This window comes from Alexandromys fortis, unplaced genomic scaffold, assembly GCF_014885135.2.
Source record: "Alexandromys fortis isolate MF-2015 unplaced genomic scaffold, M_Fortis_MF-2015_v1.1 scaffold_156, whole genome shotgun sequence".
NCBI classification, from domain to species: domain Eukaryota; kingdom Metazoa; phylum Chordata; class Mammalia; order Rodentia; family Cricetidae; genus Alexandromys; species Alexandromys fortis.
The window spans coordinates 2,520,196-2,542,581 of NW_026068028.1; the positions used below are offsets into that span (position 1 = coordinate 2,520,196).

The following is a 22,386-nucleotide window of genomic DNA, read 5'->3' on the forward strand; positions in this document are numbered from 1 at the left end:
TCTAACACATTTTTTTTAGATTTATTCCTGTGTTTTTAGGTGTTCTTAATGGGAGAGTGGTGTTCTATAAGCCATGCCCTCGTGAACAGAAGTTCCTCGCTAGGGTCACTAAGGTGGAGTTGCAGTTCTAGGGTTCCTTCCTATTCTTTCTTTTTCATCAGTTCCCAGAAAGAAGGAATACAGATCCCCTTGATTCTACCACTTCAAATTGGATATCAGAAGAGTCCTAGTTTTTGTGTCATACAGTTACTGTAGGAAGCCAGGGTAGTTTGGAGAACATTAGACATAACGTCATATATATTTGCAACAGATGTCTCTGTATATCTCTGACTGTGCTGGAACTCACTCTGTAGACCAAGCTGGTCTCGAACTTACAGAGATCTGTCTGCCTCTGCCTCCTGAGTGCTGGGATTATAGGTGTGTGCCACTACCGCCCGGCTTTCTGTTCAGTTTTATTGAAGAAAAGGTAAAAATGAAGAAAGGTGTTGGTTTTTAACAGTAATGTTTAAACATTGTCTTAACTCTGTGCCATAGAGAAACAGTAGAAAAGAAATCCCACACTAAGCTTTCCTACTTGCACTTATTAAAAGTGTAGTTGTAAAAATGGAAACTAGTTGTCTCTCAGCTAATGCTGGTCTGGCGCTATGTTGAATGAAGCACCTAGAAGTTTATAAGCACCTTTGTTTGGGCTTTCAAACCAGTCCTGCCAAAGTGATGAATTCAAAATAATTTAAATACCAATTCATAAAGAGGCAATTTATTTGAATGATGCTTTTGAAAAATAAAGAACAGCTTTAATTGAAATAGAAAAACCATTACAGAAAAAATGAGTAAGGACTTATGGGATAAAACATTTCTGTATACCTGCTAATCATGAATATGTGATGTGGTATTCCTGGCATTAATATAGAGGGTTATGGATTTAGTTTTGAAATATCATTATTAAAACTGTGAGAGAAAAGGGCAAATCTAAACTATAATGAGGGGCAGAGTGGGATTGGGGGCTGTCTGAGGAGTGGGCCTTGTCTTCTTTGCTCACATGGAAAATTGTCTGACTTAGTAAACAGTCCATGAATGAGTGAATGGTTGAATATGTGTAAGCATGCTGGTAATTTTATGGTAAAAAATTATTTTTACAAGTTTTGGTTAGTTCAAAGATTTATATTTTTCTAATATTGATTTTGACTTTCATATTCTAATAGGCAATATGTTTCTTCCGAATGCTCACTGGTCCACATACTTGAAAAGCTAGTTAGAGACTTTCCTAATGACTTGTTCTTTCAGAACCACATGATCAAAGAACTGGAGGGCCGTGTCCAGCAGCTGACGGGGGAGGCAGAGAACAGCAATTTACAGAGGCAGAAACTGGTTCAAGAAAAAATGGAGCTTGAGAGATGCTACCAGATAACATGTAGTGAACTCCAGGAGCTAAAGACAAGGTAGTGCTGAGTCATTGTCTGTGGGGCACAGTGCTCTGACTGACCTTATAAATATAGAGTCAGACACTTGTGTAGTAAGTCTTAGGGTGGTCCCACCTAAATAGGAGTATTTACACATTTCTAAAAGTATTTTAGAACATAATGTTTGAAATCTGTTGATGAAAATATGGATACTTACTTCATATATTGAAAGATAATATTCTTGAATTTAGTTGACTAAGATATCCATTCTAGAGAATGGTTCTAAAAATATAGAAAGTTATTTTTATCCTACTGTTTTAGGCGTAACATACTACATAAAGAGAAAGAACATCTGGCAAATGATTATGAGAAAAATGTGAAATTATTAAAAACCAAATACGATTCCGACATAAACCTCCTAAAACAAGAGCACGCACTTTCAGCTTCTAAGGTACTGTACGTGTGGGTAACCACATTTCATGAGTGTTCAGCAGTGGACAGCGATGGAGCAGCCAATTGTTTCCTTTTGAAATTAGCCCCTTTTACATTTTGTTCTTGAAATCACAAGACTTCAAAACATTTGCTGCTGTTTAGAACACCGAAAACACTGAATGTCTCTTAGCTGACACAGCACTTAATAGCCTGGTTCTGCTCAACACATGCCCTGGTAATGAAGTTTTAAGAAGGAATTCTGACAAAAAGCTTCCTGAAGTGCTACTGCACACACACAGTGGTGTTACTTTGAAATGTTTGCTTTATTTTATTCTTATTTTTAACTTTTAAAAATTTCTATAGAATTTTAATTCAGTGTTACATTTTCGTAGCTTTAAATACTACACAGATTTTACTTTACATTTTTACTTCAAAATATTAATTTTTGTCTTCAACTGGTATTCTAGTTACTGCTCAGCTCATTGACTATCAGACAGTATACTTAAAGTAGATTTAAGTTTAAAATTATGTTTAAAATATTCTTTTATTCAGGTTTATAAATAACTTAAATTCTGACTGAACTTTTAGGGGTAAATTATAGGCTTTATGTCAGCCAGAAGTGTGGAACGGTACAAAAGTCAATGTTCTGCTCTCTGTTCTGCAATCCTCACAGACATCTGGTGTGATTGAAGAGTTAGAACAGAACATCTGTCAATTAAAACAGCAGGTCCAGGAGTCAGAGCTTCAGAGGAAACAGCAAGCAAAAGTAAGTCTTGTTTGTTAGCCAGATCAGTGACCCAGTTCCTTTACCTTCTTGATCTGTGTTCAGAAATGAGAGTCAGTTTAAAAAGTAACTTAGAAAAAGCCCTGTGGACGTAGTCATCTATGGTTGTGCTCCTGGCCTTCACCTCACAGTCAGAGATGCTGACATAGAGAATAAAAGACAGATGATTTGAAAGATCTCCTTTTTGAGATTAGTTTATAAATAAAACCTTGGATGATTTAAGAATGAGATCTTGAAATTTTCAGGGAAGTAGATGAAATTGGAAATTCTAATATCAAGTAGGATGACCTAAATGTATAGATATAAGTTCTGGATGTTTTCTCTCATATATATGTAGTTCCTAGCCCTTAATGTGTACATCTGTGTGTGTAGGAATGTGGGTAAAACCTAAAAAACAAGAAAGGAGACCAAGGCACGGTAAAGGTAGCTGGGAAAAGCGTTTATGGAGCATGAAAGAGGTAAAGACACAGGGTGAGAACGGGGGTGGAGGGCTATGAGTAGCAGAGGAGCGGGGAATGTGAGAGGGAAGGACATTCTACTAAAATGCTTCGTTCAAATGCCACAATGATATCTAATATGTTGTGTCCTAATTTAAAATAAATTATTAAGATATATTAAATGTATAAAATAATGATGTATTAAATATAAATTAAATATTTTTAAAAGATTTATTTTATGTGCATTGGTGTTTTGCATGCATTCACGTGTGTTTGAGGGTATTAGATACCCTGGAACTAGAGTTACCAACAGTTGTGAGTTGCCATATGGTGCTAGGAATTGACCTGGGTCCTCTGGAAGAGTAGTCAGTGCTCTTTACCACTGAGCCATCTCTCTAGTCCCTTTGTTAAATATTTTAAAAATTAGGTTCTAGTGTTTATTATTTGGTATGCACTCAATAACTGGTGTGATTAGGGGATGTATTAAGTTACATAAATATGTATACATTATTTGCTGTTCTTTCTACATCTTATTAGTGTAGTATGCTATCAAATGTTTGTTTGATGTAGAAAAATGTCTTATGTAAATGTTTTATTTTAGAAAAATTTTCCCTTTTAAGTTTTCAAACTCCATTGTCTTCCCTTCCCTTTCTCTTTTTCTCATAGCATTATTTTTCTCTCAAAGAGCATCAAGAATGTGGATATGAAGTAACTTCATATCCTTGACATTTTGACTTAGTTGCTCATTCCTAGTCTTCTAATAATCGTAAAGGTCACAGTGATTCTTGTACTTGAGGACAGCAGCATCTTCATACAGCTAAGGTTTATGTCTTATAATGTTAACCTGCTGCTGTCCCTTCTTGTGACTTAGAAAATTGGGTGCTTAGGGCTCTCTTAGCGATAAACAACATGCAAAACTTTGAAGAGAAGTTTGACGAAGTACATTCATTGCTTTTATTGGGTCACTAATTTTATTGTCGTTAGAGGTAATATTAAACATACTAAAAATCATCATTTATCATTCACAGGATCAAGAAAATAAGTTTCACATGGAGAAGAACCATTTAAAACATACCTATGAGAAAAAGGTAATACGTTTGATTGGAAATTATAGCATTTAAAATAACAACTTAAGCATTTAAGGGGAGCTGATTTATTAAAGTAATGTATTTATTCCATCTTATAAAGAATTATTTGTTTCTAATGTAATTTCATCTAACCAATCTAATCAAAGTTTTCATGTTTATGAACAGTGTCTTTGGTTCAGTTATTATTCACACCAACATTAAGGCTCTATTTTTGTGTTCTGTTGGATGAGTGAAGAGCATCGTTGACTGGATTGCTTTTACAAACACTTTGATGTTTTATTTCTACAAGTTTGAAGTAATTGGGATTTACATTGCATTCTTGTGTATCATCCATGTAATAAAAACTTTGAATATGTAATCAAAAAACCCTAAATCAGTGAAAGCATTGACTACTTAAACTTAACAGTTTCTTAGTAGTCAGAGTCATGCATATTTTCATCAATGTATTTTAACATTTCTATTATCAGCAATAACTAAAAGGTTATTAATACTTTAGATAGCAACATACAGATTTCTGACTGAAAATTTTCAATTATGAAATGTTTTACTATAAGACATGGAAAGTAAAAGTAGAAGTAACAAAGGTTTTATTGATAGTTTTGTTATTTTAATATTTGCCAAATGAATCCACTTATAAAATATGCATATAATAGAAAATGAGATTTACCCTTCCATTAAAATATATATAAACTAAAGCTAACCGTGGTATGTATGGTGGCATTCTCAATCCATTTTGTAACAGATCTTTTGTGTCCAACTAGTTTCTCAATAGATATCCTTTCAATGCTTACATTGGACAAGTCATCCTATTAGCTAATATGATGAGGCTGGGAATAGTTAGGCACTCTGCCCTCTAGGAGCTTAACACAGCCAAGAGATGCATAGGATAGAGTGTGGTCACCATTTGCAAAATAGGATTTCTTCTTATGTATATTAATCTATGTTTGTGTGCTTTTTCATTTTTATTATGAATAATTGTAATTATTTTTTATTCATTCTAGTTCAATGCAAGATGTTTAGTATATTTTATATCTAAAAATGGTATCTGGATAGGAAGGGGAAATAGTTTTTCTTGAAGTATTTCAGTTTCTATTGCTGAAAAGTGTAGTTCCCTAAATATTTTGCTTACCAAAAAACAAACCTGGAAGTCTTGTCTAGTGTGTAAGGCACTGGGTGAGGCTAGTCTGGGTGTGCTGTTCATCCACTGTGCCCTGGGAAGACCTCTGGCTTATCTTCCATTGTGGAACACCTTTCTGGCCCAATGTTCTCTTGCTGTTTGTGCCAACTTTCCTCTGATCTGCTGGCCTGTGGAACAGGATGGACTGGTGTCTAGGAGCACACCTGAGAAGTGTGCCATGGAGAGACAAACCCAGACAGCCTTTTCTTCTACTGTTTTCTTGAGTTTTTAACCACCGAGTAAACTAAGGTTCTGCTATCAACCTTTCTCATGGACTAGACTAAAGGAAAGAAATATGAGAATTGGTTTTGTAACTGGAGCTTAGGGTAAAAGCTCACATTGCAGCATTCACAGAATAAAGGCTTTGCTACCTCCTAACACACTGCAAAGTCCAGTAGTAGTGAAAACCAAAGGAGACTTAATCGGTGGAACAGAAGTGGCTCAGTGAACCCAGCCCCATGTTCTGGGCAGGAACAAGAGCTTTAGGCTTAGTCAGAGAAAGCATTCTGTGGGGGAGGGAGGCAGCAAATACTATGCATAGTTAAGTAGTTCCAACCACCCTGTGGTCAATATCTCAGCTCTAGTTCTGCAGGATGATCTGAAGAAGTCTTTATTGCTTGAGGGGACAAGCTGACTCCTTAGAGAAGCTTGTTTGTGCTCCAAGGCTCTGTCCTGCTAGGCTCTGCTGTTCTTAGAGTCCAAGTTTCAGAACAATAACTGGAAACTGTTTAGCTTTTTTGTGGGGTCTGGAGCAAGGACAATATAAAACTGACAGTAAGATCCTACTGTGGTGGTGCTGGTTTGAAAGTCTCTGAGATACAGTAGGTGACACTGGCTGCTAGATAGATTTGTCTTGGATGAGGAACCATGATAACTAAGTAACCTGAAAGAAAGGAGGCAGATGCAAAACAAAGATGGAGAGGCCACACTTTCATCTTGACTTTTGTTCCCTTTTGAGGTCAAGAGGGGAGTCAATGCATTGTTTTAGGAAGGCAATGCCTAAGTGTCTGTAATAATTCCATCTTTATTATTAACCTGCTGGCAATTCCTGTTGTAGTTCACCTCTAAAAGGAGACTGAAACCTCTTTATTAGGCATGGTGACTGCAGCTATTCCCTTTCCAAGAGCTATCAATTGACCTCGCTTTAAATAAAATAACCAGAATCCATTTTGCGGTTCTTAGTATAAACATGACTTGTTTAAAATAATCTCTAGAAGAAAAATAACTGCATTTGTTCATATTGCAATCGTTACTGATATTGTTTATATTGAAAGAAAAGGTTGCTCAGTGTGTCACTTTTTGTTTCACAATTAATTCCATAGTCTCCCCCTTTTAAATTGACATCTGTTCTTCTTTCTTTATTAAACCTGCTGGGATCGCAAGCCTTGAAGATTTGATGTCTTGTACCCCCCGAGGGAATATTCTTCTGACAGCTCAAAGAGCTGACATAAATCTCACGGAGGGCCTGGACTGTGTAACCGGATAGCTGAATGGGATGTATAGGGCTTTTGTTTGGAGAGTGTTACAGGTGTGCACATTCAATAACTTTCCGTATAAAATGTGGTTCTGAATATCTGTTCAGAAGGAGGAAATGCCATCTGAATGACATTATTTCCTCATGCCAGTGCGAAAGCAGCAGGATGGGAGCATACCATCCCACTAGTCTTTGAGGTGGAAGAAACAGCGTCAGATGCTGTCCCTAATTTAAGCACACACATATTATCTCATGGTCTTTATTGATCTCTGGTGGCTGTTGCCTGGTCTTCAGATCTTTGAACATCAAACAAATAATAGGCCATAAAACTAAACGTCATTGTTTGATGAAGTGTCCTAATCTGTTAAATCAGGAAATGGCTAGAGTAAATGATTTTACTAGTAAGGAAACACCTGCCTCCTACAAATAACCTAGTGCTTGTTTTCCAAACAGGCACTGAGAGTAAAAAGTGATGGTGCTGTTTACCCACAGAACACAGGCAGACGCTACATGCTCAGGCTAAAGTGTGCTAGATTTGACTTACCTCCCTAAAATCTCCCGTAACTCTTGACAGATGTAATGTAAGTTCTAAACACTAAAGTACAGTTTCCCAGTGCTTAGCATTCTTGTGTACTTTGTATAATTATATTTAAATAATTTTTAAATGTTCACAACAGCCATATATATGCCTTCTCCAAAGTTAAAAAAGAGAAAGGAAATTGTGCTGTTACAGTACTTAATAAAATCATGCAATGAGGTCACCCATATTTCAAATACTGGGCTATGGAGATTAGAGTAGTTAAGAGGCAATCTTGTCCACCTGCTTGGTTTTGGGACCAACCCTGGCCCTGTGCTCTTTGCTATGCCAAATTCAACTGCTTGGATTTTTTTTCTCCATCATTTCTTGATTCTTTAAATTTGGGGGATGAAATAGTATATTTATCATGTGTTCAACAAATGTGCTTATGGCTACTGAAATCAACTATTACAGTAAATTCTTAGGTTTGGTAGTAAACTAAGTTCCTTAATCGCCTTAAATAGTATAGTTTATTATTAACTACATATTGAGGAAAGATTAGAAGTAAAACATTTAAATCTTACTCCACATTACCTTTGGGCAACACAGCATTACTCTGTGTTAAAAATAAATAAATAAATAAATAGAATATAGGTGGAAAAAATAAAATGTAGATTACCTTTATGTTGTTTTATAGTTTTATGTAAAAATCATCTATATAATATTCCCAACACAAATATTAAGCTATAGTCATCCATCAAAATCAGTATACATTGATTACTTGCAGGTATTTAATTGTATATTATCTGCAAAGACCTGAAATATATATCAAAATAAAGCTATAATTAAAAAAAAATAGATCTCAAGCATGCAACACTCACATATTCTGTGAAGAGAAAACAAATCCAAAATGTCCTTTAATGACTGCTCTGGTGTGGGTCAGGACGCTGTCACACAGATAGTGACCTGAGTGAGAACCAGCGTAAGAGCATGTGCATCAATGCCTGGATTCTCGCCAAGAGGGGAGTCCTTCTGCCCCACCCAGCTAGCTCCCTCTCCCTTCAAAAATGGGGCGGTCGGTCTTAGAACTATTTTATCCAGGTGCGTGTGTCACACACTAACCAGCATTAAGAAGTGGAAGCCCACATTTGAAAGCGGTTAAGACTGTAAAGCGAGCGATACAGAGCACTTAGAAGAACTCAGGTTGCTTGGCAATTCAGGGTCTGCTCTATGGAAAGGCAAGCAGTCTGTGTACTGTACACATTGGACTGTTGTTCATAATGATCTGGAGTAACCAAAAGTACTTTGGTGTTAAATCTGAAATAGCATCTATAATTTTTATCATTGAGAATTTCTATGTTCTCGTATTCGTAAGAACCTTGCCTGAAGTTTTTATCAGAATACTTTGATATGGTTATTGTTGATCCCCATTTGTAGAAGGACTGAGACATAGTGTGCTAAATAACCAGAGAAGTAGGAATATGACCATTTAAACTCATCCTGTAATTCTTGCTAGAATTTCCCAAAAATATGTCTAATGTATAAAGTTTGTTTATACATTAAACTGCCTCAGCATGCATCAAACCCTCCACTTCTCAGGTCTTGACTTAGTGGTTGTCATCACAGAAACTAGTAGCGGCTTTTTTTTTTTTTTTGGTATTATCATGAAAAAATGCCTCTCTGGCCTCACTACTATTAGTTTACAAGAATATAGTTGATTTTACTAATTTATTTTCCTTACACACAGGGAAAAATTCAAGGTGAACATAAAAAGAAAGTCCAGAAAATGTGGGATTTGACTTAAATAGGTCCTCAACCAAACTGATTAAAAATACCTAACTACTTTTGGTTAGTTCCTTGCTATGTATGACATAGATTTAAAGTGTGTGTGGGGGGTGGTAGTTGGGAGAGGTGATGATGGCGATGATGGTGTGTCAGTGTGTGTGTGGTGTGCTTCTTGTCTTTTCATTCATCTCACCCCCGTCAGATTCATGTTCAGTCCTACAGTGGTGTCTAGAAGGTCTGTAAGTGATGCTTTCCAACACTGAGTTGAGTCCCACCTACTCCCAGGTTGCTGCATGCAGGAAAGAGGCAGTCATGATGGAGATTTTGTTCCAAACTTGCTCAATGTGTGCACAAGTCATGCTCAACAATGGAAGATTTCATAATAGCCCTTCTATATTTGGTTAATGCAGACATATCATTTATTCTAGTCTTTTAAATCCTATGAAAATTCTTTCCTTTGTCAAAACTATGATACTTAAAAAAATATCAAAGTGGTTGGTGCATTTTTGAAGTTGATGTATGCCAATTCATTTTAAGCAAATATAATTATTAGCTTTTAATTGAAAAGTTATATTGCGAGTAGAACATTGAAGTTATTCTATGATTAAGCAAGTTTCTGCCATGAAAGACCTGAGTCTGAATTTATATTCCAATGGACTTGAGACTGTTGTTTCTTTGTGTCTCTCAGTACCCTTGTCTTCCAGTGAGTTTCACGGATTCTCTCGGCAGGTCCATGAATTGCAGAGTGAACTTAATAAAGAGAAAGAAGATGCTCAGAGGAAGATCAATAAATTTGAGGAAGCTTTGAAGTGAGTAAAAAAAGTTACAAAATATTTAGTGTTTTGAAAACTGCTCTTTCTTGGGGCTGGAGAGATGGCTCAGTGTTTGTGAGGACCACTTCTCTTCCCCAGGACCTGGGTTCTATCCTGAGCGCCCACTCAGTGGTGGACAACTTTCTAACTTCAGTGCCAGAGCAGCCCAAGCCCTCTGTGGGCCCTGGATGCATGGCTTTCCTGCTGTCCTGGCAGGCACATTGACTGCACACAGAAAATAAAAACAACTCTAAAGCACAGACAAGTTGCTCATCCTACAGTGAGAGCCAAATTAGCTAGGCTGTGAGTGTCCAGTTCACAATAGCCTTGTAGGGCACTGCTGCTCATTGCTTTCCATCACGGTTCTGTTTTCAGACTTAGTCTACTAGTTGATTGTTTTATTTTTTTTTAACAGAAAAACCAGTTCAGCTGTTTTTCAATGATAGGAATGAGAGAAAAAACTTAGTGGTTTCAGATGCCCTCTTCCTCTTAAGTGGAAACACATTTTCACAAAATGAGATTTAGGTCTTAGGGCTTTAGAAATCACTATGCAGACTTTGTTGTGTCATAAAGTGTTTAGTCGTTATGTTCACAAAGGCTCACTACCTAAGCATTGTTTAGGAAGGGCTTTGTCTACTTCCCGATGCATGAAGGTACACGGATGGCATTAGAACTGGCCTTTCCCATCCGCTTACATAGTGAGTGGACTATTTGACTGCTTTTTATTGTGAAAGTTTTAGCTGAAAAAATACTGATTTACTTAATAAATACTCAGTTCTTACCATATGTCAGGTAATGTAAGAAAGTACATTCCCAGAGGACCATGTAACCATTTGGTTATTTAAGAAATTTGGCAGTGGCAGTGGTAGTACAGAGCAGAAGGAATTTTACTGGAGGAAGATCAGCGTGGCACCTGATCCAGGGGATTTGAGGGGCAGGGCCGTTCCCCTGAGGTCAGTGTGCCTAGCTAATTTGTTTTCTTCCCCAAACCTCCAAACCGCAGGCATTTACAGAACTGCACCAAAGGACACCTCCCATCAAGCATGCCTTGTATCACATTCTCCCTGGGAAGACGGCAGCCCAGCTCCTCCCCCTTGCTTTGTTTCTTAGTAAAATGCATTGGTGTACTGGCTAAACAACATCTTAGAATAATTCATGTACTATGACATCACAAGAAGCAATATTTTATCTACACAAGGACTTATTGCTTATTTGTCACACCAACCATGAACCAGATGCCATAAAGGGGGATCAGAAGGCAAGCAGTTATACTCGTGAAGCGTTAAGTTGTCATCTTGATTCATTACAAGACTAACACTCATCATGGGCTTGAAAGGACCATACCAAAATAACAAATTTTGGAGGTGGTTTGTTTTTGTTTTTGTTTTTTGGACTTTAAGAAGTAAAATTCCCTGGTAGATTCATGCCTTCCATCCCTAGGTAGTCAGTGCCTTCATTTTGAGCACTTGTCTTAAGATGTTTAGTACCGGGGCTGGAGAGATGGCTCAGCGGTTAAGAGCATTGCCTGCTCTTCCAAAGGTCCTGAGTTCAATTCCCAGCAACCACATGGTGGCTCACAACCATCTGAAATGAGATCTGATGCCCTCTTCTGGCCTGCAGGCAGACACGCAAACAGAATATTGTATACATAATAAATAAATATTTAAAAAAAAGATGTTTAGTACCCAGCACAACAGCAATAACCAAAATGGACAATAACAAAGGAAGTCATCGTGAATTTGGAACTCCAAAGTAAATAGCAGAAACTGGCTATTTTCCAAATGGAGAATATTCCAAGGAGCGACAGTTAACTTCTGTTGATCTAAGAATTGTACTGTTTTGTTGGCCTATGTATGATTTCATTTTGCAGCCCTAATATGTAAAAACTTGCCTTGACTTCTTGAAAGCTTTTTTCCCCCTTGATTAAATATGCCCAAAGGTAAAAATAATCTGGTGTTTAGACCATGGTTTTATGTACTCATGTAGGTATTCTTCCTTTGGCTTATTTAATAAGGACTGTTTTGTATGTGCAGTTAAATGGATAGTTAAGGATGGCAGACAAGGCCGAAGTATGTAAATTCATATTTCAGCATCTAGTGAGCTTAGCATAAGTCAAAGAATTTAAAAACGTAAGGGATAATCAGAAAGGTGGATTGCTAATAGCAGGCCTGTCAGACAGGGGGAGCTCTTTACCTGATTTCACAGAGTGTGGGCACATGGGAAGCTCTCCTGGGTTTTGATCTTGTCCTGTCTGGAGATCCTGCCCTCCGTGGCCAGTCTCATTTCCTTTCCATCTCTGGTCTTACTCAGAATGCTGTCTCCCCTTGCTGCCTCGCCTTTTCAGGCACACTCCTCCTGTGTCTTCACTCCCATCCTAGGTCTTCTGATTCTCTCATAGAATTCCATCCCAGAAGTTTGTAACCATGTACATGTAATCCTGTTAATTGGATGCTATATAATGAATGCGACGTTAGGGGAAATTGTGTGACTTTATTGTGACATAGGTGTGCCAGAGATGTGAAGGGCTGGGTAGTGTATGAGACGGTGCTGATCCTCTCTTTAAACAGTTGAAATGGCCAATTTAGTCTTTGGTTTCAATTTCAACTTGATATTTCAAAGCTATTGTTATTTAAGGGGACACTTTGAGTCACATATTAGTCACTTAGTAAAGACCTATTGGTTCCTGGCTCTAGAGCTTCCCCGCATCGTGTCAGGGAAGGTGTGGAAGAGCAGAGCAGGTCGCTTGATGGCAGGAGGAAGCAGAAACAAGTGCGCCTGTACTCTGCTGGCTCCCCTTTCCCACTTGGATTCTACAGGAGATTCCAGCCATTGGGCTGGTGCTGCTCATGTTCAGGGTGTGTCTGCCTTGTTCTGTCAATCTGGAGATGCTGTTCCAGATATGCCTATATGTTCCAGATAGTCCTCTCACCACTCAGTCTTCTGGGTGATTCTCCATGTAGTAATGTTGATCATGATGACTAGCCGGCAGAGACTGCACTCAGTCTTTCACTTGGAATGCTAACTCTAGAGAGCTCACTTGTTACCACTGTTAGGATCTGAGAGTATCTTAATGTCGCTGACTGCTACCATTCTGTATTTTCATTCTCTATGTGGTTTGATCATTTTTATTTTATGTTTCATTTTTATTATAGAAAGTAGTTTTACTACTTGATGTATATAATAACTGTAACTGTAAATGTCATAAATTGTATGTGTTTTTTATTTTTCAGTGATATGGGATAACCAGTAGACTATACATCTAGAAAGTGATTGGATGCCACAGAACAATATAGTGTTCCTGTTTGAAGGATTGATACCGCAATACAATTGCTCCTTTTATTCTTAGGGCAGTTAAAATTTGTCATCATAGAAAGGACTGGGCTTGAGTCCCAGACCAAACATAACTAAATAAATACATACATAAATAAAACTCTCAACAGATGTATTTAGATAGTAAATTTACTTTATTCCCTTTTCATATTCCTGTATTCATCAAATTTGATGCTAAGTTGTGGGAACTAAAATGTAATAAGGCATGAAGTAGTGTAGAAATTGAAGTATTCGGGGAGGCCTTTAAAACATTTTTGATGAACAACTTTTTCAAACTCCTTTCTCGCAACAAAATTCAAAAGGTGACACAAAACAAGTTTATACTATCTTAATTCTTTGCATTTTGAAAAGACCACATGAAATATAATTTATACCAAAACTACATTGACAGTTTGTGTGATTTTCTAATAATATCAGTAATATAAAGTAGTAATCTATTTATCTCACAAGTCTAGATGTGGAACAAAGACGCCTGGTATAAAATAGTTCATTCTACACAGTCCTATTTTTACATAACTTAAAAAAAAGATAAAAAATCATGGCCTGAGGAAAAGAAGGATCATAATGTGGTCAGCGTAAAATTGTGCATATGCATGCGCATTTCTGTTGGGCAAAGCCCTCCGTCAGGCAAGACATATGCAGGAGAGCGGCCCTGCACCCAGACCTTGGATCTGGCAGAACTTAACTGTTCACTGGTGTTTTCAGAGCATCAGCTGAAGTGAGTAGAAAACCCAGAGGAGAGTTAAGGAAGGCCTTTCTTCTCTGTTGTTCAACCAATGGTCTTGGACCTCTAACACTGAGAACACACCTCCCACGACCAGTCCTGCATCTGCATATTAACAAAGGGTTGATGATAAGGGAACAAGTGCTGCATGAAAAGAACAATAGGAGGCATTTTAGTGGCTCATTTCACTACATTTACATACTCATAACATATTCACATATATAAAAATATTCTTTTAAATCAAGGCTTCAGCATTTATAGCTTTCTTGAAAATGCCTATTTATATTTTCCTAAGTTAGCTGCCTTTTTCAGGTAAAATTTGAGTTAGTGTGAGAATGTCTAAATGGGGTTTTAAGCAATTCAGTTTAGAATGTTCTTGAGTTATGTTTCTATTTGAACTGGTTTGAAGCCTACTGTCAATGCTAGTAGCATTCAGCAAATGTCCCCATCTCATTGAAAGCCTTTCTGTGAGGTTGTATGTTTATGAAGAACTTAGCTGACCGTCTTCTTTGCCTACTTTTCCTAATTTTGTTTAAAGTTAAAAAATAGGGTTTGTATGTTACTTTTCCAATAAACTGACATATAGATTTAAAAAATAACACCCCTCTCTTTACATGTATAGTACTTACAGTCTCTGACTAAGTAGAAACACAGATTAGTTACCCTGGACATTATTTTGAAAATAAGTTGTATTTGGTTGAAAAAGCTTTTTCTATTAATCTGTTTTAAATCTCCTTGTTTAAAGCTGCTTGTTTGCTGTTTTGAATCAACATTTATAGTATTAATAGGCAACAGAGATTAATTTTCAAATAGGAATGGCTTAAAAATATTAAAACTGCAAAGTTATAATGACAGTGTTTCTGTCCTTGTATTTACTAGGAACTAATCTTGATAGAACACTAAATAATTGTGTCTATTCAAAATTGGGCTTTATTTCAATAGACTTTTTATTTTATTTTTAATTTTTTTTTTTTGGAGGTGAGGGGGTATCAAACAGGTTCTATTTGTTTAACACACACTTAGAGCACACAGTTTATGCACCTTCCTGTGTTCTGTGCTACACATTCTGGGTGTACATTGTCTTCCCTGAGATTCATGTGGATCTGCTCCATGTCCTTGCTTCTATAAAAATCAACAACTGGATGAAAGCATCCATCATTTGCCAGGAGGTTCTAGATGTCTAGGAATATTGCCTGCAGATCCTGTTTTACTAATACTGAAGCTTTTAATAACCTGCCGTCTGAGTCTTTGATTTTTCTGAATGAATGTGAATTTGTAGTTCTCAGTGTTTCTTCAGCGCACATTCTTCCCTGATTTCGTATCCGTCTTTATTCGTTGATCTGTGAAGTTTGCAGCTCTCCCTGTGCAGTAAGTACTCCAGCCTCACGCACCCTTCCCTCTAATCCAGATGTCTTCTGGGACATCATCCTAGTAGAATCTGCTACCAAATGTTTGGATATTTTTAGATTAGGGATCTTTTATTTGAGAGATAGGAAGTATCTTTCTAGCTCCAATTCTAATTTCTGAAGCAAATTTCATCTGCTTTAGAGTCTAGCAGTACACCTGGGCTGTTTTCTCAGTCTGTTTCCGGCTCTGCCTTTACTTTCGTTGTTCATGCTTCCGTTGGCTTGCCTATATAATTCAGTTTACTGTTATCAGACTGTTTCCTGTTATTTCTCCTCCTAGGTATTCTAGTGATCACTTGGGGAGACAATTTGTGAGATGCTAAGCAGATGCCATCTTTTTTATATATAGCTAGAACTTATCTTTGCCCGAAGTCTCTGGCTAGATTTTTGAAATATGATATGTATACTCCCATGCTCTTTATAACTGCATAGTTAAGTTCATGTTAGCCAGCACCGTCACTTTTGGAATCAATTATTGTGGCTCAATGTAGATTCAATTATAGATTAGTTTGTGGCACCAACATCTAGATGCATGCTGACCTCTTCATGACTTTGAAACTTGATTTCTTAAAATAAAGAAGTCCTTGATCTCAGCTTGCTTTGTGGTCTTTTGCTTCTTTTTCAAGAGGATATCGGGAAGCGTGTGGAGCCAGTGACCTCCTGAGCAGTGCAGCACGGTTAGCTTTCTGCAAAATTAATAAGAGAATCAAAGGCTGACTCTCCATCTCCCAAATGACTTTTTTAACCCCCCCCCAAAATCATCATATTCTCTGTTGCCATGAGGGCTCTTTGATTTTCTTCACACCATTGGATATATGCTTTGTTAATATAATAGACTGCAGACAACTCCTTCTGAGCTTTTATCCCTTTAAAAAAATTGTTCTTCGCATTATTTGTTCATGGAGTGTATGGTGTATGATGAAGCCGTTGTCGTTACTATTAGAGCAGTAGTTGGTCCTCCTCCGTGTCTCTGATCCTCTGTCTCTAATTACACATGAAATAGGTTCCGTTTCCATCCTCTTGGAGCCATGCCAGAATATTCTTTCTGATCTCATTAAGGTTCTTTTCTTAAACTCTCTGCTTCTGTATTTTCTTAATTGAAGTTTTTATGCACCAGGCTTTCCACCTGTTAATCAATTCCTGTTATATCACATCTTTCTCTATTTCGAATTGTAATTTAAGATGCTTTCTAAGTCTGTCAGCCATATTCACCTTAACATTTATATATGCATAACTCTCCATCTGAGAAACCTTTCTCAACTGTATGTTGTTTGCTAGCTGTCTGATGTTCTGGTTTCTTCATAGAAATGCAGAAAGTAAGTTTTGTTGGTAACAAATTTCATAAATTATCTGTTGGTCTGGTATTAATTTCAGTAGTGGAGTTCGTTTTCTATTTTTTTTAATTGATTTTTATTGAGCTCTACATTTTTCTCTGCTCCCCTCCCTACCTCTCCCCTCTCCGCTCCAAACCTCCCCCAAGGTCCCCATGCTCCTAATTTACTTAGGAGATCTTGTCTTTTTCTACTTCCCATGTAGATTAGATCTATGTATGACTCTCTTAGTGTCCTCATCGTTGTCTAAGTTCTCTGGGATTGTGGTTTGTAGGCTTGCTTTCTTTGCTTTATGTTTAAAAACCACCAATGAGTGAGTACATGTGATAATTGTCTTTCTGGGTCTGAGTTATCTCACTCAAAATAATGTTTTCTAGCTCCATCCATTTGCCTGCAAAATTCAAGATGTTATTATTTTTTTATGTGTAGTACTCCTTTGTGTAAATGTAACACATTTTCCTTATCCATTCTTTGGTCGAGGGGCATTTAGGTTGTTTCCAGGTTTTGGCTATGACAAACAATGCTGCTATGAACATAGTTGATCACACATCCTTGTGGCACAATTGAGCATCCTTTGGATATATACCCAAAAGTGGTATTAGTGGGTCTTGAGGAAGGTTGTTTCCTAATTTTCTGAGAAATTGCCACACTGACATCCAAAGGGGCTGTACCAGCTTGCATTCCCACCATCAATGCAGGATACCCCATAACCTCTCCAGCATAAGTTGTCATCAGTGTTTTTGATCTTGGCCATTCTTACCGGTGTAGGATGGAATCTCAGAGTTGTTTTGATTTGCAGTTCTCTGATGACTAAGGGTGTTGAACATTTCCTTAGGTGTCTTTCAGCCATTTTAGATTCCTCTATTGTGAGTTCTCTGTTTAGGTCTGTACTCCATTTTTTATTGGAGTTCTTCTTGAGAATGCCTACAGGTTACATTCTGAACACAATAGCTTATATGACAAATAGTTTATTTAATTGTTCTCCCAGTTTTGAGGATTGTACCTAGGGCCTCATGTGTGGGGGCAAACACTTAACCATGCGCCCCATGCCTGTAACAGTATAATTCACAGAGAATTTGTAAGAACAGTGCTGTGTAGACATGGAGAGTGCATGGTACCCGGGAATCTAGAAGCACACAGAACTGGTGGTCCTGGTTCCCCACAGGGGGATGCCTGAAGAGTGCTAGCAGAGTCGTTGATGAGCCCAGGGACACTGAAGAAAGACCGACTTTTCTTCACAGTTAGGGCAGTAAGCTGCCATTTGAAGGAAGAACTAGAAATGAGCTAGTGGAGGAGAGAACTGTCGCATCAAAAGGAATTAATATTTCAAGAGCATGAATCTGATGGTATGTTAATGTCCAAGCAAGAGGTCAGGAGTATAACAAACAGACATGAAGACCTAGGAGAAAGCTTGTTTCAGATCTTTGTAAACAATAGATAAAAATGTTACATACTTTTATCATTGAAAAACACAGTTTTATTTCTTCATTGAATGTTTTTTTAATCATAATTTCTGAAATTTGGTGTCATGAAAGTTAATGAGGGTTCTTTACCATTGGTAGCTGTTAAATTTTAATCCTCCAATTTTTACTACTTGATAAAAATTTATTCATCTTAATTGTAGAATACACAAATGTCAAGGAACTTTGAAGAAACTTCAATAATTTGAACCATATATCTCTGTTCTTAGTGAAAAATGAAAACACTGCAAAGCAGGCTTTATGTGCAGTAAACCAGGTCTGGAAATGGTCTGTATTGAGACCTAATGGCCTTTTGATGTCTGATTCTTTGATTTTGCCTTTTCTTTTTAAAGGGGTGCTATGTGATTATAATTAGAAACATTGCTAGTTCTTTACTTGGAAAGCTAATTGTTCCTTCGCTCTGCCATCATGACTAATCATGTGCTTGTAAATGGCGGGAGTGATTGGGATGATGACTGGGGAGATCCACCAGCTCGCCATCAAAGTTTTAGCATGTCTATACTGTGCACTCATTTCTTTTGCATGCTGTGGCTCTGATGTGAATATACATCTATTATATATTAAACAGGCTTTACTTTAATAATTTCTAAGTAATTTTTGTGAATAACATAGTTTACTTTTCTTGCAACTAGAATTAAGTATATTTTAAGCTTAACATTAAACATAAATTACTAGAAGGCATCAATGAGAACTTGCTAATAGGTGTATTACAGTTATTCAGTTTTGTACTGATATAATCACTTGTATTTTCTAGAACAAACTTATCCATATAATTTAGTAAATTCCCAAAGCCTGAGTGTCATTTTCTTCTTACAAATAACTTTCTTAAATATCACTGTGGTGGTGGAGGGGGACCCAGTTGTTCTCTTTTCTACACTCTGCTGGAGCATCTGAAACCAGTTTAGATCCAGAGTGGTCAGCGTGCGCAGTTTATTGTAAACATTCCTTAGCTCCAGTGAGCATGCTGATTTAACCCTCCGTCTGCGGAGCACAGTGTGAAGCTTGCAGAGGAGAGCAATATGTGGCCACCTCGTTTCAAGCAGAGAAAGAAATTTCTTTTCTGTTAAGTGGTTCTTTGTAGAAATGTCATCATAGAATGCGACATTTCTTCTCATGAGAACACACCGCTTTAAATGTGTGTCATGGAGTGTGATGGTCAGGGAACTTCTTACTGACAGACACAGTTGGGACACTTTCACGCTAAAAGTTTAGTGTGTAACATGAGATTTCTCTTAGGCTTCTTGGGTGCTCTATTTGGAATTGAGCAAACATTTTAGAACAGCTTATGCATTTAGCTTCTTGAGTTTTATTACAATTACAATCCCACTTTTACAGTGAAATGTGCTGAAATAACCTTGATGGGGGTGTAAGAGCAACTGATCATGTGACGCCTCTCTTCCTTTACTTTGACCGTGTGCACAACGTCTTTCATGCTCGTCTCTTAGCTTGTCTTCAGACGACTCCTGTGTGGTCGGTCGTGTGTTACCATCTGCTGGAAGAGATGGGAGTTCAGAAATGAAGCAGCTTGACCAGCACTGAGTAACTAATCCGCGGCTGAGCAGAGCTTCATACCTGGGCTGTGGAGTCTAAATCAGTCCCTTGTCTGGAAAGAATGTAGGTTTTTAGCTTCTCTATCACCACCATAATTTTTTTTTGTTTGCCTGTTGTTGTTGGAGACAGGGCTTCCGTGTGTAGCCTTGGCTCATTTGGACCTTGTTATGTAGCTCAGGCTGACTCATCTTGCAAATGATCTTCCTGCCCTTGCCTTCCAATTTCTGGGAATTTCAGTGGCCTGAATTTCCACTCTGGGCCTAGTTAAGTAGTGTTCCTTTTGTGCTTTTTAAATGACTTGATCCAAATTATTCATAAATATGTCCATTAACTCCAAATGAGTCTCTTGTACCCCAGAAAGTTGCCTACTCCTTTCTCTCCCACAGGACATCTCCTTTTCTCTCCTGTCTTCATTGGGCCTAGATTGGTTTCCTGATAAAGATGACCAGTTCTTTTTTCCTGAGGTTCAAAGAGCTTAGGTTCTGCAGTTGATAAAGGTGCTAGGGTTCACAACTTTGGGTGGCTTTGTCTCAAAGTCTCTGTTGTTAACCGCTGTGTTTTGTACATTACCGCCCCCCCCCCTTCTGACCGTGGAGGTTTGGAATCTAAAATCTGGTAGACTAAAGCAAACAAATGCAGGAACCAAAAACCTGAAAAGTTACTGTATTATCTATTATTCTTGTTCTTGTGGCAAAACAGGTCGAATGAATTGAAGGGAGAGAGATGTTACTTTGGCTGTTGGTTTGAGGGAGTAGTCTGTCATAGTGGGCACAAAGGGAAGCTGCTTGCTGACATCTGGACGGAACAAGTCGCAGACCAAGGGGAATTCCAGTGTTCTGCTTTCTCCCTTTTCAGTTGTCTTTAGTCTGGATGTCCAGACAGATTTAAGTTAGGTCTCCCTTTGCTGAACCTCTTTGAGAAGACCCTTGTGGATGTTCCCAGTGGTTTCTCCTTGGAGTTGATAAATCTTGTCTCATTGGCAGGGAAGGCTAACTTTCCCAGTTACGTGATGCAGACTCATTAGTCAGCAGCCAATATGGACTACATTCAAACTGAAGTTTTCAGGAGCCTGTTGTTGACGAAAGGGGACTGGGCAAATGCAGAGGGAAGCAGGGATGGTGTAAGAAATGTAGCTCTAAGTCAGGAGCCTAAGGTATTCCAGTTATCTCTGAGACTGCAGTAAAATGCTAACTATACAGGCATTTTATTCAGTTACTCTGAGTTTGGGGATTTATTTAGTTGAAAGTGAAGTTAAAAATAGGTTAACTATGGTCTATAGACTATAATTATCACACACATTACTTTTTTAGAGGAGTCTTTATTTTGAGTGAATGAGAGTTAACTTTAATATCCTTCCTTATTGAATTACCACAAATTATTACTAACAAAGTCTGAATTAGTATGGGAATGGTTTAATTCTGTACTGAAGACTCCTTAGGAAATTGAAGGAAGATTATTTATAAATAAAATTAATGTTTTGCCACTTTATAAGGGATTTTGTTGGTATTTTGTTTTATCTTCCCAGTGGTAATAAACTCTTTAAACTTGTGTAAAATCTGAAAATTTTATAACATTTTTATTTGAAAAAGATTAGAGGCTAGCATACAACACTATCTTTTCTTTTTAAATTTTGAACTAATTTGGGAAAACAGGAGGTCAGAAAACATTTCCACATGAGGTTAGGTATACTCACCAGCCCAGATTCAGAGCTTTACCCAAGGGACAGTATGAAGTGAAAGGAGGTACACGGATGACAGGCAGTCCTTACTAGAGAGGGAAGATGCGGAACACTTCCCATTTCTCCCAGCTCAGGGTTGTTGGTCTGGGAAGAGACGGCGGGGACTCTTCTTGTTGAAGGAAACAAAGTGCTTATTAGATGGGCAACTATGGACTGTGGGAGAATTGCACATATTCAGTCACATATTCACATTTAACCAGTGTTAATGTTGTACAGTTAGCTAGTCACAATTTTAATATAAGAAAGTATATCATTAGTCTGTGTCTTTTCTTTTTTCCCCCAGAGATAAACTTCTTTCCTCTTCACATTTTATAAATCTCCCATGTTTGTAAATACTGCCCAGATTAATCTTCACTTTAATCCTTTTACATTTTTTGAGACTTGCTCTATTTCCCAGAATACGTTTATCTTGATTAATGTTCTGTGTACTCTTGAAATGGTTATTTATTCTGTTGTGTTGTGAAAGAATGTTTTATGAATGCCATTGGTCAAGTTTCCTGGTAATTTATTTAATTTATGTTTGTTCTTCATTTATTTTTCTGTGAATTATTAATAGTGAAAGATATTTAATCGACAGTTCTAATTATACATGTGTTTGTATTTGTAGTTCTTTAAGTTTTGTGTTTCTTGTGTTTTAAACTTTTTTTGTCGAAATGACCTTTATTATGGCTATATTCTTTGTTCCGAAATCTACTTTTTATAATATTAATATCGCTTCTCTGTTACCTTAATGTTGATATTTTTAAAAAAATATTTTTACCTTTAATCTATTTGAATTTTTCTGCCTAGGCAGCATATACAGTTGGTTAATGCTGTTTCAATCATTTTGGACAGCCATTGCCTTTTACTTAGAATATTTAGACCATTTATATTTAGTGTCACTAATAATTTTAAATATGGATATTTGTATTTATTCTGT

At 37.3% G+C, this 22,386-nt stretch overlaps 1 protein-coding gene across 6 annotated transcripts in view; it reads left to right on the top strand.

Moving 5' to 3' along the window:
* The window catches only part of Cep112 (centrosomal protein 112), a 363,872-nt gene that overhangs the window by 99,725 nt on the left and 241,761 nt on the right, over positions 1 to 22,386 (top strand). For all 6 annotated transcript variants that reach the window (XM_050164302.1, XM_050164303.1, XM_050164304.1 and 3 more), the window contains 5 exons: positions 1,285 to 1,439; positions 1,722 to 1,851; positions 2,506 to 2,598; positions 4,082 to 4,141; positions 9,824 to 9,903. In XM_050164302.1, coding sequence (XP_050020259.1) covers positions 1,285 to 1,439; positions 1,722 to 1,851; positions 2,506 to 2,598; positions 4,082 to 4,141; positions 9,824 to 9,903 — 518 coding nt within the window. The remainder of the gene's footprint in view (positions 1 to 1,284; positions 1,440 to 1,721; positions 1,852 to 2,505; positions 2,599 to 4,081; positions 4,142 to 9,823; positions 9,904 to 22,386) is intronic.